Below are 15,215 nucleotides of genomic sequence, written 5' to 3'. Positions count from 1 at the left end.
AATTTGTGAAATCCAATAAAATGTAATTATCACCTAATTGTTCATGTGGACAACACTTCTCCCAATGCCTTTGTCCCATGATACCAGGAGTGCAATTGATTCTCCTTTAATTCTACTTAGGGTTGAGGATGATTACCCAGGGTTTGTGAAATCTGTTTCTCATCCAGAGGAAGTATGAGCAGCATGTGGCTTGAGATGTGGTTGTTTGAATCGGGACTGAGCAGCAGGTGGCGATGCCTGTCAGGAGTGTTGCTACTGATGTTTGTCAAAAACCAGCCAGGGATTCAAGTGAAGAATGAGCCATGTTATTCAAGAACCTGACATACTTCCTTTTCTTTTTAAAGTTTCCCACTGTGTTTGGTGAACCTATAGGTTAAATCAACTTAGCAACAAGTACAAGAAAGGGTCGATGGGTCAACAGTGGATTATAAATGATTGGAGAAGAGTGCCTCTCATTACCAGGTGCTGCTCTGAGTTAAAAGACATGGCATGAAACAGGAACATGGCACCAACTGCAGAAACTCATCTTGATACCCCAAAATTTGCATCCTTCATAATTATAGATTATCTTACCTGTGGTATTTCTGGCATGTTCATGAAAAAGAGACTGATCAATCTTGACTGATCATACAAAATGCATTTATCATTTTTAGGTAAGGCAGTTTGAATCAAACAAATAAATACATAGTATGTTTCAAGAACATAACAGCATGAGCTTGTGTTTATAAGACAGCTGTGATAGAACCCAAAGCTGTAAAATGTACATGATGGGTTATAACTTTGCATATTCCATGCCTTCCATTCCTGAGCATATGATTTCACCGGGAAAAGCAAGCAGAGGAGACTGAGGTCAAATCTATTTTATGAACATGGTCTGAAAGCAAAGGTGGGGCAAAAGTTGGGTCAGCCAAAAAACACACCAAAATTAATTAAAAATATAATGTGATAGCTTTCATTGCTTCTGCCATTATTGTTGAAAATTTAACGTCTCATAAAATGCTACTTTTCCAAGATATTTATAATGACACAAAACAGCAATATATTTGTTTCAGATGAAAACAAAATGATTAAATATGGAGTTTGGTATAATTTCATTTATATAATCATCACTTTAGTATTTTTAAAATAAATACATTTTGAGCCCAGATGTGGAAAAAAACTAATAAAATAGTCCAGTTGTTGTACATATTGAAAGAGGAAATCTGCCCAAGTAGAGGACCTAAAAATATTATCCAGAAAGAATTTGTTAAGATGAACAAATTCAAGAAATTAAGTTGATTATTATTAGATACCAAGGGAGATGTGATTACTTTCAGTTGTACAGTTCTTTAGCAGTCTCTTTCAGATTCCTCTTTTCCAGAACAACCTCCTTCTTTCTTGGAAACAACTTGAGCCACCTTCTTCCCCCTCTCCCCTTCTTCCTTATTTACATTCAACTAAGATGTTGTATCGCTCCCATTCCAGGCATCAACCGGCATTTGAGCTAAACCAATGATAGGTACCATCTGAGTCTTCCAGACCCTGTCAGTCTAGTTTACAAAGGAGGCAAGGGAACTAGAAAGTCACAATGGAATTAGCCAGACAGCAGGGAACACTGAGACTTCCAACCTGGCCCAGGAAAAAAAGGGTCAAGGACAGCATCACCAAAGGAGGGGACCCCTGAGCTAAGCCTGGAAGGATAGGACAAAAAGAAGTGGGGGAGGGGTGGATGGTACAAAGTCAGGCCATGTTTGGGGACTCAAGGATGAGGTACTTTGCATGAAGTACAGGGTGTCCGCTCAGAGTTAGGAGAGACAAAAGCAGTAGAGGCAGCAAGGGGGTCAGGAAGGTCTTGAATACTATGTCAAGGAGTGTCTGTTTTATGCTGAATGCAGAATATGCAGAGTTGCTTAAGAACTTGAAAAAGTTATGATAGGGTAAACCTCACCAGGAGAAGCAGATCATGTGTTAATTCACCCTCCTTTTATATTCCCCAGAGAATGGTGACAGTAGGGTTTAGATAACTTTGGGTTTTAGAATTCAGGGGTCAGGCTAGTTAAACAACAGCAGGTATATGATAACTGTGGATGAACTATTAGCATAAAAGCATTAAAATATATATAATAGAAAAATTATAGAAAAGAAGGAATGCCTTTAGCACCTTACATTCTCATGAAGGTCCACAACTCAGTTCATATTTAATAATCATAATCAAGACATCCAGTTTTATTCTTTATATGTTATTCTAGCAAAGTGTCAACATGACGCTTTGTTTCTTGGAGCCAAGTCAGGCTGGGAATGAAATCTGGTCTCAGATACTTAGCCCTGTGACTCTCAGTAGTTATTTAACTTTCCTGTGTACCTGGATTTTTTTTTTTTTTAATCTGTTAAATAGAAACATTAATTATATGAACTTCACAGCATCATCATGCTACGTTGATATATAGCTAGCATATACAATAACAACGGTCACTAAGTACTAGCCATTACTGTCATTGTATAAGCATTTAATATCAAACTATTCACACTAATGTGACTTCAATACTTTTGTTCATTTTTATATCCCTGGCACATTGCTGAGTACATGGTCCATAGATTTCAATGAATATTTTTTGAATGAATGAAGGAAATCAAGTGCTTAACACATTGTAAATGGGCATTTTCTACATTAATAGTCCCAAGATCAGCCTACAAATTATTTAGGTCAATTTGGATAAAAGAAACCACAAATTACTGACAGATATTAGCTGCCTAAAGTTCTTATTAATGGGTCTGATTTCCATTTCTAAAGTGGATTTATCCTAAAGAGGCTAAGAGATGGTCGATACATAAACACCCTCCGTTCCTTGTTAATAAAAATGCTTTTAATATTTGTTACTTTAAACCTAGAACTCCTTCTTTTTCAGTCCCAGATTTTCAGATTATGGGCCAAAACTTGCATTAGAAGGTAGTGCCTATAAGCACCTGCTATTATTATCACCATTGATCCACCCTGTAAAGGACAGGGAGTTCTGTGCCCAGCAGCAAGGGTCTTTGGAGCAAGGAAGAGGCAGGAGCAGCAGCAGGGAGCAGTGAGCTTCAGAGTTGAAAAACCCTCACCCTGGAGCCCCTGGCCTTCATAGATTTGAAAGCTTGAGCCGTTCTGGCCAGGATCTGAATTGAGAATCAGCTTGCCAGGTTGAAAGTCACCAGCAGTTATCTCAGGTCATGTTCAGGAAAGGAAACTGAAACTTTGGTCTCTACATAAGGTGAACCTAGAGGAAATGTGGACCTCCAGAGGTAGTAGGATCAAGCACTCCAATTAGAAAGAAGCTAAGTTGAATTTTGTGTCCTTGGTTAATTTCAAAGTTCATGGCTTTGTCTCGTTGTTTACTGTTGATTCTTTTCAGATTAACTAGTCAAGCAGTTAACAATATTCTTAATAAACATTTCTGTGAAGCAACATGATAGAAGAATTATGCTAGATGACTCGTGGTTCTTGCCTAAATCATTAGTCTTGTAGATATTTTAAAAAGAATAAAATGTGCCATGTCCTGATATCATCTCTATTTGATGTGGTGCAGCCTGTCTTGGATCTTGTTCTTAACAAGGGAAAAAGGAAAGGTTTTTATTAGCCTCTTAAAGAACAAAACCCCAGCAACTCCTTAGTCTTTTCCAAATTAGGGCCCTAACGAGCGCATGCCATCTCTTCATCGCCGAAGAGCTGAGTAGTGTCATGCGAAATGGTCAAGAAGAACCGGGATTCAGAATGAGAAAAAATCCTTGTACTTATATCCTTTTCCCCAATCCAGTCATAAAAGCTTTATATGACCTGTATGGATAAGGTTTAAAGAAAGAGCAAGATGTGAAGAGAAAAACTAGAGGGGAAACATTAATCCCAAAGAAGTTTATGTGGGGGTCACAGTGTTCTCATTGCCAGAAATAACCCATTCTGTACTGTACGTGCAGCCAAGAGATTCTTTCCAGGCTGGATCCAGTTTATCATGTTCCCTATGGATATGGTAAATCGAAAAGCTCTGTTCTATTTTTGGAGTAGATTTAAGTGAGAAGAGTGATACTTAGATCATTTCTAGAATCAGCACATGGATTTCTCATCTAATTCTACATGGGAATAAGAGAAAGGAGTTTTTGCATATAATTTAGACAATCATAGGCGTTATAATCTTGAAAGAGACTTCCTTTTAGAGTCAAGAAATTTAGCTCTTATTTCTGTCTACAGATTATTCCCTTAGGGTTAGATTAAGATTTACTTAAGGGGTAAATTCTCTTGCAGTATCCATCCCACCTCACCTGCAGGTGTTCAACAGATGTATTTGTTGAGCTAATGAAGGAATGAAATCAGTCCTCTCTTTTCTCTGCTATAGTTTTATTACATGTGCTACATAGAGCAATACATAATTAAATGCTTTCCTAACACTTTGATCTATTAGAGAAAACAGCTTTGAAAGAAAATTTTGCTATTTCTGTTCCAAGTTATGGGTTATTTTTTTATTTGATATAATTATCTTCTCCTTCTATTGAATGTTCTGCTCTTCGATTTACTTCCATTTCTCTTAGGAAATGGTGCTTTTATCATAGCATTCAGGGATAGAGTAATATCACACATGTGTCTAATGACCTTGTGTCTTCAGTGTCTCGGGCCTGTGAAGATGAGAGCAGTGTCTGAAGACATGGAAGTGGCAACAGTGCCCCAGGCCTGGGGCCCCTTTGGATGAATGACACACAGCAGGCAACCTTGCCCTCCTCAGTGGCTTTTTAAGATGCACTGAATGAATGAATCAAGGTTTCACAAAACAGCAAATATTTTCTGAATATTTATTGCATATCTGCCATAATGCTTAGTTACTTTCATATTTCTTTCTTCTTTCATTCTTATAACAACAAACATGACATGTATTAAGGTTATTCTGGCTTAATAGGAAAACAGAATGGAGTTCAACTTACAGGCAAGAAGCAACACTCTGGAGTTCTCCATCCTTTTCCCATTCTTACTAGGATCTTGAGAATAATTTTAAAGGAAGAAAGGAGAGAATATCCTGACATTTCATCCTTTAATGTAATTCAGGGCTTCTCATGTGAAGATGTATCACCTTAATCACTAACTTGCATATCTTAAACGCTAAGGGTGATTTTAAGGGAGTGGATAATTTTGATTGCACCAGATTTTTGCTTCAGGCATTGACTTTATAACAAATTCACAATGAACAAAAGGCTCTGCTTTATTCAAAATAGGTGATTAAAAATTAAAATATAAAACAAAACTCCAGAAACACTAGATAATGTCAAGTGATGTTTTAATGAACTACAGAAGAATCCAGAAAGTCATCTTTTTCTGACATCGACATCTTGTTGCATTTGGCTCTGTAGACAACTGTAAGAAGGAAAAAGTATCAGATAAGAAAGAGTTCTTTAGGGTCAAAATTTCTTTAAAACAAACTTTTGTTCTTTTACAGTTCTATAGCAGAGAAGAAATCTTTCTCTCCATCTTTCTTTAGATCAACCTTTCAGCTCTTCTCTTACCTATAGCAAGGAAAACCAGACATTTAGTTAGAGAAAATAAGTCGAAAAACCCTACTTTTGGGGTTGGAGGTGTAGCTCAGTGGTAGAGCACTTGGCTGGCATGTGTGAGGCACTAGGTTTGATCCTCAACATCACATAAAAATAAATAAAATAAAAGTATTTTTTAAAAAAAAGATATAATAAAGTTAAAAAAAGAACCTTTAAAAAAAAAACCCTACCTTTTTCACCCAAGATCACAGCCTTTTCTGAAATAGTCCTTCTTTCTTAAGCTTCCTATAATAATTCTTTGCCACATGAAGCCATAACCCAGGGTTTAAGAACAGGACCCTCAGGGCCAAACAAATCAGGCATAAATCTCAAATCTGTCACTTAGAACTGTGACTCAGTGCAATTTACTTAACCTCCCTGAGACTCAATTTTCCCAATCACCCAACAGGGATAATTTCTCCCCACCCCCAGGTGGTCTTAAAGATAATATGCCCGGAATGCAACAGGCATTCCATAATATTTGTTGAGTGAATGAAAACTAACATGTCACACAGTATGAAAGCAGGCACATAGTTCATTCTCATTAAAACGAGTCATTATCACTTCCTCTCAGCTGCTAAATAAAGGGGGATGAGCTTGTTTAAACATTCTAAGCAAATGGAGCAGACTTGAGCAATATGAGGACTTTAGTGGGAGAACAGAATACCCACAGACCAGTTTTAAGACAACATTTAAGGGATTCCATTGGCAAATTCCAATTTTGTCCAATTCTAGTTCTGCCACTAAAACTTATTTCCTATGAAGGCAGCCAAGTGTAGGGACTTTTAAACACTCCCACACTGTAGCTTTAACATTTGGCTAAACTATCTTTCCTGAGAGCCTCCCCTGGCATCTCTCAGGTCTTAGTAGTAGCAAACCTATGAACCCATCTGTTCTAATTTCTCATGGTCTGGAATCCTCCCCAGAGTCTTCTGTGGGGTCTTCCTGCTACATTCTGGTGGCTCTTGCCAAGCTCAGCAGTGCAGGAAGGCCAGACTCCAAGGCCCTGGCCTGACTGTGCGGCTCTGCAAGCTTTCTGTGACCGGATGGTTCTTCAGATTGGCATGGAGCATTCTGCAAAGGTGGCTTCTCCCAGTCCTGCTGAAAGGCAACAGAGCTCTTCAGCTTTTCTTTGACTTTCCTAACTCATCGGCTTTCCAGACAAAAATTTGAGATGGAATATTAGGAGACCTACAAAGACCACTGCACTCTGCTTCCTATTCTTATCTTGTATTATCACAGTCTTATTTCCTTGATGTCATATACTCCTCTATTTTAATGCCAAGTCAACCTTAAAAGCTAATGGATAACTACTTTCTAACTTGTGTTTATTCTATAAGCATAATACCCTGCAACAGGCAGCTGGTCTGCTAATGCAGGATAAAAATAAAGGAATTTAAAAGTCTTCTCTCAAGACAATATCTTGGTTTTCAAGGCTATTTTTTACATGTAATTCTATTTTGCACATCTGAAATGAAATAGTATCTCAGTCCTCCACTGTGCACTGCTTTAGCACTGAATTCTAATTTCCTCACTAGGCAGAGGTATGGTTTGGAGGGAGTGGGCTGAGGTCTTCGAACAGGCAAGGGAGAAAAAGAAAATTAGTAATTTCTTCTATATTTCCCTATGGTGCTTCAGGTTCAGAGTATACTTTATTGGGAAACTTCCTTTTAAGACTATTACAGAAACATTTATGTCAGTAAAGGCTACGCAATAAATTTTAAATAGCCCAACCATTATTTGTATCCAGTATAAAATAAGAGAAATAAAAACCAGACTCTCTAAATTCCATAGTTACAATTGTTTGTGTTGTATAGATACATTCTCAAGGTAAACTGTTTTGGTAACTTTATGGTGTTGACACTTATTTATGCTGAACCAAACTATGTTCAGTTTTCCTAAATAGAGCCTTAAAACTAGTGCTGTTTTCCAAGGCTAAGATAGCTGGGTTTTGGTGATGATTAAACTAATAAATTGAATGGTCTGGTTTAATCACCAGTGTTTCGTGTACACATGGTTGTAGATTTTAAACTAGAGAAGCAGAAAATAAAAGTATGTTTTCTTTGGCAGGCATTTGATGTACTTGGAAGAGTTGAAGCTTACCTTAAGCTCCTTAAATCAGAGGGTTTAAGTCTGCCTGTCTTGGCAGCAAGGCATGAGGAATTACACAGAGAAATTAAAGAGTGCACAGCTGATGCTTTGCAAAGGGGCCAAACCTTAATCAGACAAGTAGACTCCTGCAGGTGAGTAAAGCTTCCTTCATCCTCAGTGTAACAAGCTTTTCCACAGTTTCCACAACCTGTTCAAAACATAAGTTGCATGATTTTTTTTTCGGCTTCTGATGTTTTGCTGTATTATGATATGGCTTAAAAGGATCCATTGAATTTTGGTCACCAGTGATTCTGAATGCAGCATTGCTCATCCAGAAGTGAGGCCATATTCTGAACCTGAGGACTTAAAGATGATAAAGCTTTCTTTCTGTGTGTTTCTGAGGAAGGAGAAGGAATTGACAAAATAATAAATAGGGCTTTATTTCTCAAGCTTTTCATATCCTAGCATCTTCACAGCATGTCTTTCTCCCTGTAGTTCATGAAACTCGGGTTGATCCTATCCCTTTTCCTTTTTGAAAAGAAAGAAAATTAAGTACAAATTCTCTTCTGTTCCTGGTCTTGGTGATTCATCAAGCAAAACCTAAGTAAAATGTGACTGTTAATACCAATAGCTCACATTTATTGAGGGTCTACTATGGGCCAGGCCAGTGCTTAGAGGGTTAGGAGCATTATCTCATTAATCCTCATGGTGACCCTACAAGACACAGGGTTATTTTCCTTTTACAAATAAGATAACTGAGACCCAGAGAGCTTTAGTAACTTGCAAAAGGTCACATAGCCAGTTTGTGACAGAGCCAGACTTTGAATCCAAGTGCTTTGGCCCCAGACTCCCTGCTGTCTGTGTTTGGAGGGTCATTTCTGTGAGCAAGTTCTGTGAAAGCATCCGTGTGAGTTTAGATTTGGGTGGGCATGACGAGAGAAAGGGACCTTGAGAAACAGAAAGAATGCAATAGGAAAGCATGGGAAAGAACAGGGATCGAAAAACAATGGGGAGGTGACAGAGCAGATCATGGCGCAGGTATTAGCTAGAAGAAATAAAGGTGGGGCTTACATTTTGGCAGAGAGAGACTACGTGGATTTGTACAAACCCAGTTTTTCCTCCTTCATATCTACAATCCCCTGAAACTCAAAGACATTCAATTTAATGAACAACGAGGTAGGCAAAATATGATTAAAAAAATTGTTTTATCTGTTTAAATCCTTGTTTTGCTCCATTTAGACATGTTTGAAAGTGTTAGTTTGAGAGTCTATGTGTGGGGAACTTTCCTTCCAGAAAACCGTCTGAAATTGAACAGAGGTATTTAATGGTTACTATGAGATGGTTCAAAGCTAAACAAGGTCTTCCAGCAGAAGCCAAAAGGTTGAGGTGATAAGGAGGACAATAATTCTCTCCTTTGAAAAACTAAGAACTTCAGTTCCAAACCATGCTTCATAGCGAGTGTCCATTAGGCTCCAATGTCCAACAGGCTCCTTTCTGGGCCCAACTGTGCATACAGGAGCTCCTCCCTCTCCCTTCCCTTGCTGCAGGCCTACTTTCCCAGAATGTGTAAGTGACTCAGGATATGCAGAAGATAGACCATGAGGTAGAATAGGCATTCACTGTGCCTAAACTCAGGGTAATTATTGGAGGTTGTTCTGAGTCATGTGATGTCTGGATTAAGTAGCGAGGTCAGCATGGCTGTTATCATTGGGGAATGATGCAAACTCAGTTTAGCAAGTAGATAGATCTCAAAGGACCGGCAGATAGGAATATTGTTTCTCTTGTCAGGTTATTCATGCATACACAAATCTCTGGATTTCTGTTTTTATGTTGTTGCTTCCTATTTAGTACTCCACCCCATAAATTCTAGGTGCTGTCTTCTCTGACATCTGATCCCTGATCTCCTAACTCAGGAGGGCCCTGGGCTCCCTAGGATTTCACCTCCCTGTGCTTTAGGAAATTACCTCCTGGGCAGTAAACTGGTGTGATCAAAGGCTCATCTCATTTGTTTCCGCTTCTCTGGGATCACTGTCATGTGTTACGTGTTCTTCACTATCTGAAAATCAAGATTTCATACATTTGTTTTTTTTCTGGTCATTTAAGACATGAGGGTAAATCCAGTCCCTGCTTTTTGGCTAGAAATAAATTTCTGGTTCAAGGTGCCCACTATTTTTTACTGCTAAACTTATCCTGTTTGTTCAAATCAGTAATGTTTTCTTTTCTTTTTTTAACACACATTTTTAGTTGTACACGGACACAATACTTTATTTTTTATGTGGTGCTGAGGCTCAAACCCATGCTAGGCAAGCGCTCCACCACTGACCCAAGACCCCAACCCCGTAATGCTTTATTAAGTATTTTCAATACTTAAGTATAAGTGATTATGTTTTATATATATTTTGCTTCTTCTTTTTTTTTTTTTTTTTGGCTGTTTTTAACCATCCACTTCCCGTGGTTGGCACGTTTATTTACTTGGCTAATTTCATTCTTTGTCTCCTTTATTCTTTCTAGTCTTAATTTTTACATACATGATGTTTTTCAAAGGGAAATGTATCATTTTTTTTTTCAAGAGGTCAATTAGATTGTGTTAGAAAAAGCAATCATCAGGAATATTGAAGAAACTTGATTTAATTCTGAATTAGATCAAGAATTAGGCAACTGGATTACAAAATAATTAGTAGTATATTTTCTGTCAGCATCTTAAAAATACAAGTTTTCATAGAAGTTTCAAGGTATTTGGTTGCCCTGAAATTGCATAGTATTTCCAAATCACTACTACTTCCATTTCCTTCCGGAACTGAAGGTAAAGTGAAACTGTTTCTTGGCAAAGGACATTTTTTATTCAGAAGGTAGATGCAGAATAGAAATCCATTAAAAACCGAATTGAAATACATTAGAATCTCAGTTGCAAACTAGAGTGCTAAGTAGCTACTGACCTCAATCCCATGCATTCCATCTGGACCTTGCCTTCCTTTCTTATCTAATGATTTATTGGTTCGAGGACCTGGGTCCCCATCAAAGAAAAGAAGCAGACTGGAAGAAGGAAATTTCAAGTTGTAGTCAATTCAGGAGTGAAGGTGGAATTTAGAATGGTGGTGTTGGAAATAAATGTAAATTTCAATAGAACGAAATGGTTTCCTAGACTTCTGAATGCCAGCATCATGACCAGGTACCTGTCATACCTGTCATGACCATCATACCAAGGTACCTGTTACCAGACATTTGAAAACTGTATGGGAAAGAAACTTAAGACCTCATGTGAAAGGTGTTTTATTTTATAAGTCTGAGAGCTGGAACAATGGTACGACTTTTTAAAATTTCTCTGCACCTCAGTTTCCTCATCTGTAAAAGGGAGATAGATATTTCATAGACTTTTTAACTGATTAAGATAGCACCACTCCTTGCACATAGAAAGCACCCAATAAATAATGACTTCACTTTTTTAAAAAACTTCTATACAAAGAGTTTCAGAAACAAAATACTAAGAGCCACAGGTTGTTTCAAATGATTACAACAGAGTGAGCTGTACCAAACTGCCATGTTCATTTTAATATTTTAATGAACTGGGAAGGTTAAGATTAAAATAGAGATAATAAACATGTATCTTGAGGTAACAAAATGCATAATTTAGTATTGGGACAGATAGGAATTTCAGAGGTCCTATAATCTGATTTTTTTTTTTTTATCTAATAAAATGACCTCAGAAATTCAGTTTTCTCAGTATACATGAAATCTCTGTCATTGCTTTTATGTAATTACCATCTTATTAGGAACAGACCCATGCTGTTTTTCTTCCCTGGAATACTTTTGAAGTTGGAGCAACCTCTCAGAGTAAATAATGGTAATGTATATGTTTCCTTACCTTTTCTTATGTCTGGTCTACAATCTGATGATAATTCTGAGTTAAGTTGCTTTTATCTTTTCAGAGTGTAGTATCTGTCACATGACCCAATTATACCTTAATGTTAGTGCTGTTTTAGTGAATTCCTTTGCACTGAGTTATGATACAAGTTACCTGTAATCGTGTGTGAGAATGGTCCCATGTAGACCCTCCACAAGGTTGCAAGCCCTGGGATCCAGCCTTCCTCATCTCTTCCTAGGCCTGAGTTGGCATCCTCCTCCAGCTCTGAGTCTAGCATAAACCAAACATCACTGGTTACCAAGGAAAATTCTGCAACTTTGAAGCCACAGGAAGCTGTGGTGATTGGAAATGCTGGTCTCAGGACCTTGTGGGAGAGTAAAATCTTCCATAAAGGGACAAAAATTAGAGACTTCTTTTTTCTCTCAGTGCAGCTACTAATTCAGAGCTCAAAAACATGAAAACACCCAGCAGGATCAGGCTACTGTATGAAGTATTAATTTGCTTTCCTGTTTGCTAAAATTAACTTAGGTTTTTTGAGTAAAAAAAATTCAATTGCTGTCCCAACATAAAGATGATACCTATTTTCATTCTGCCTTTTTATAGTGATTTAAGCTTATAAATCTCATCCTGACTGAATATTTTGCTTTGGTATAACTTTAAATATTACCTGTTTTGATCCAACACTCACTACTTTCTCAATGTAAATTCTTCAATGTACATTGATATACAAAGAGGAGTTAATCAGGATTTTGCTTTCTCTTACTGCTATTTTCATTTAGGATGATTACCATTGCTTCCCCTTGGTTGATATTATGGATGTTAATGAACTTAGGACAGAACATGGTCTACTTTTGTTCCTTCATGTATTCATCCAAAAATAATTTTGGAATGCCTTTTGTAAATCAGGCGCTCCAGAGCATCTAATGTGATAGATGAAGTGTCTGCCCTCATGCTACTTCTATTCTACTGGAAAGAAGGAGCCAACTAACTAATAAATAAGTGAGGTGCTTTTATGTAGCAATGAATAGTATAGGCAGATAGAAAAGCAAAGTGAGAAGAGAGTGAAGCAGGGGGGCACTGTGGCAGACCCGTGAGTCAAGGGAGGTCTCTGGAAGAAGAGGCTGCCATTCAAATAGCTGGTGGAGGAGTGGACCCCACAGAGCAACAGAAGAGTATAACAGAAAGGCTGGAGGAGAGGGCAGCAGCAGGCAAGGGTCAAAGACAAGACCAGAGAGTTGGGCAGTACTTGGACTATGTTCAAAGTCTTATTAGCAATAATGGAAAATACCTGTGTTTAATTTATTAATTAATTTTATCCTCAGCCTGTATAGGAGGCACCACTATGTGCCTGTTTTGTGGAGAAGTTCAACATCTCACTCTAGCACCTGTGCCACAGCAGTAACAGGTAGAGTGAGTACTGGAATATCGCCTGAACCGCTCTGTTAGATTGCTAGCTCTATCTTTGTCTTTCTCTTCTTTTTATTCAACTTCAATCAATAGCAAGGAACCTGGTTGCTTAGTGGACGTGGATTAGTTTTTACTCTTGTGTGCTAAAGATGTGCTCTATCTATCTTCTAGTTTCAACTCAAGTCCCACCTTCTCTGGAGTTTTTCTTTCCTTCAGTTTATTTTAAAAATTACTGAACATACTTATGAGCATCTCAGCCCCTGGGCCTCAAGGGCAGTCCAAGCTATGGCCCAAATCTTCACACACCAAGAGTGTGCTCCAGGTACGAGGAGCCAAGGACACATGAGTGCTGGGGATACCGCTGCAGAGAAAGGAGACACATGTTAAGCTCTGTGATCAAGACAGGACAAGAGGAGGAGTGGGATTGATGGAGAGGGCCTTGGGCTTTGAATGGTTGGAATTTGGAAGGTGGAGATGAGTAAAGGGCCTGCATCTCCAAGCCAAGATGAACAGAATCTATACCTACTACATAATCTACATAATACTTTCTTTGGGTTCTTTTCTTTTTTTTTTTATTTCCCTTTTTTTTTTTCTTTTTTTTTTTTGCGGTGCTGGGGATCAAACCCAGGGCTTTGTGCTTGACAGGCAAACACTCTACCAACTGAGCTATCTCCCCAGCCCCATAATACTTTCTTTGGACTTCTTTGCATTTGTCATATCTACCTTGTGGCTTCCTTTTTCATTTTGTACTGGTCAAATTGTTCTTGATTGTTTTACTTGTGACAATATCATCTCATCTGGACCATAATATTAACTTGTGAACCAAAACAACAAGGAAACCTCTTCTCCCTTATTTAGCTTAACACTTACACACCAGGTGACTTGATGAGAAATGCCGTTAAAGGGCTGGCATAACATCAGAGAGTCCCTATCATACTGAACATACTGCAGAGATCTTAAGTGGTAAAGAAACAAAAGCAATACCCCACTCTCCAACCTAACAAAGAAATGAATTCCCTTCACCTGATAGATTCATCTGTGATCGCATTTTATAAGAACTTCTACTAAACTTAAAAATAGATGGCTTTAAAAGAGTTTGATTGCAAGTAGATGATGATAAGTGTCAGACACTGAAATTTAGGAAATTACAAAGCGAGTTCTTATGGCAGTGTTAACTCAATCACTTTCCAAATATTTTCATGTCTATATTAAGTTGTTCTCTTTAGAGGTTGAGTAAATGTCACAACTGCAGTCTAGGCTTGTTAACACTGTTAAGGTTTTTTATTTATTTATTTATTTAAATCATCCTGAAATTCTTCATATGAAAGGTGCCAAAATTCACATTTTCCATTAAATTCAAGAATAACTCCATCAGGTTCTTGTAAAATATCTACAAGTTCCTCACTCCACAAATGACGTATTCATTTGTGATGGTACAGATGTGATGAGGTATAGAAAGGATCCCAGGGTCAAAAGAACTGAGGTTCAGAATCTGCAGAGGAAGGCTGCATAAAGGGGCAGAAACCTCTGCCCTGGATGATTGTGGAGGAGAGCGCTCAGGTTAGAAAATCCAAAGAGAAAAGAAAAAGGAAGGAACCTGGGAGGGATGTGAGTGGACTTTTTTATGAACAGTGCTGTTCATAATAGTGCCAACCTGAAAGTCATTAAATCTTTCCAGATGTTTGAACAGTTTAAGAGCAAGCGCATAACAGAATATTTTAAGCCCATTACAAAATGGCTTACTGGAAGAATATTTAAAGACAGTGTCTTCACAATGTGATGCTGAGTGGGTAAGAGTGGAACCCAAATCACATATAGGGCATAATGCTAACTTTGTGCTGGGGTAGTAGGAGGACTGCAAACCAAAACAAAACCAAACTTTTGGGAAGGAAATTTCCCAAAATATATTTTTATATTTTCCAGGTTATCTCAAATGAGTGTATTTATCTGTTTAGCTCTTATTATATGTTTTTGTCTGAATATGTCATAAATCATAAGAAAATCTCAGCAATTGTCTTTTAAATATGGCTTTTCTGCTACTTCCATTTTCCTCTCCTACTATACCTCCTATGAGAAGACCTCTGGAGTCCTCCGTCTCTCTCAGTCTTTTATATTTTTCATCCCTGACTTTTCTGTTGCATGCTTAGTAAGTCCCTAGGATGAATTTTCTTTTTAACTTCGCATTTTTTAAAAATTTCCCTTTGTTTTCTTTTTTTAAAAAACATTCTTTTTTAAACCTGTATTTTATTTATTTATTTTTATGTGGTGCTGAGGATTGAACCCAGTGCCTCACACATGCTAGACATGTGCTCTACCACTGAGCCACAAC

At 37.9% G+C, this 15,215-nt stretch overlaps 1 protein-coding gene across 8 annotated transcripts in view; it reads left to right on the top strand.

Moving 5' to 3' along the window:
• CCDC141 (coiled-coil domain containing 141) overlaps positions 1-15,215 on the top strand; it is a 202,330-nt gene that overhangs the window by 125,010 nt on the left and 62,105 nt on the right. For all 8 annotated transcript variants that reach the window (XM_079134532.1, XM_079134531.1, XM_079134534.1 and 5 more), the window contains exon 8: positions 7,597-7,769. In XM_079134532.1, the coding sequence (XP_078990658.1) occupies positions 7,597-7,769 (173 nt within the window). The remainder of the gene's footprint in view (positions 1-7,596; positions 7,770-15,215) is intronic.

This window comes from Sciurus vulgaris (genome assembly GCF_902686455.1).
Source record: "Sciurus vulgaris genome assembly, chromosome: 3".
Classification (NCBI taxonomy): Eukaryota; Metazoa; Chordata; class Mammalia; order Rodentia; family Sciuridae; genus Sciurus; species Sciurus vulgaris.
Note: the sequence above shows the minus strand (reverse complement) of the source record. Positions and strands in the feature narration are given on the sequence as shown.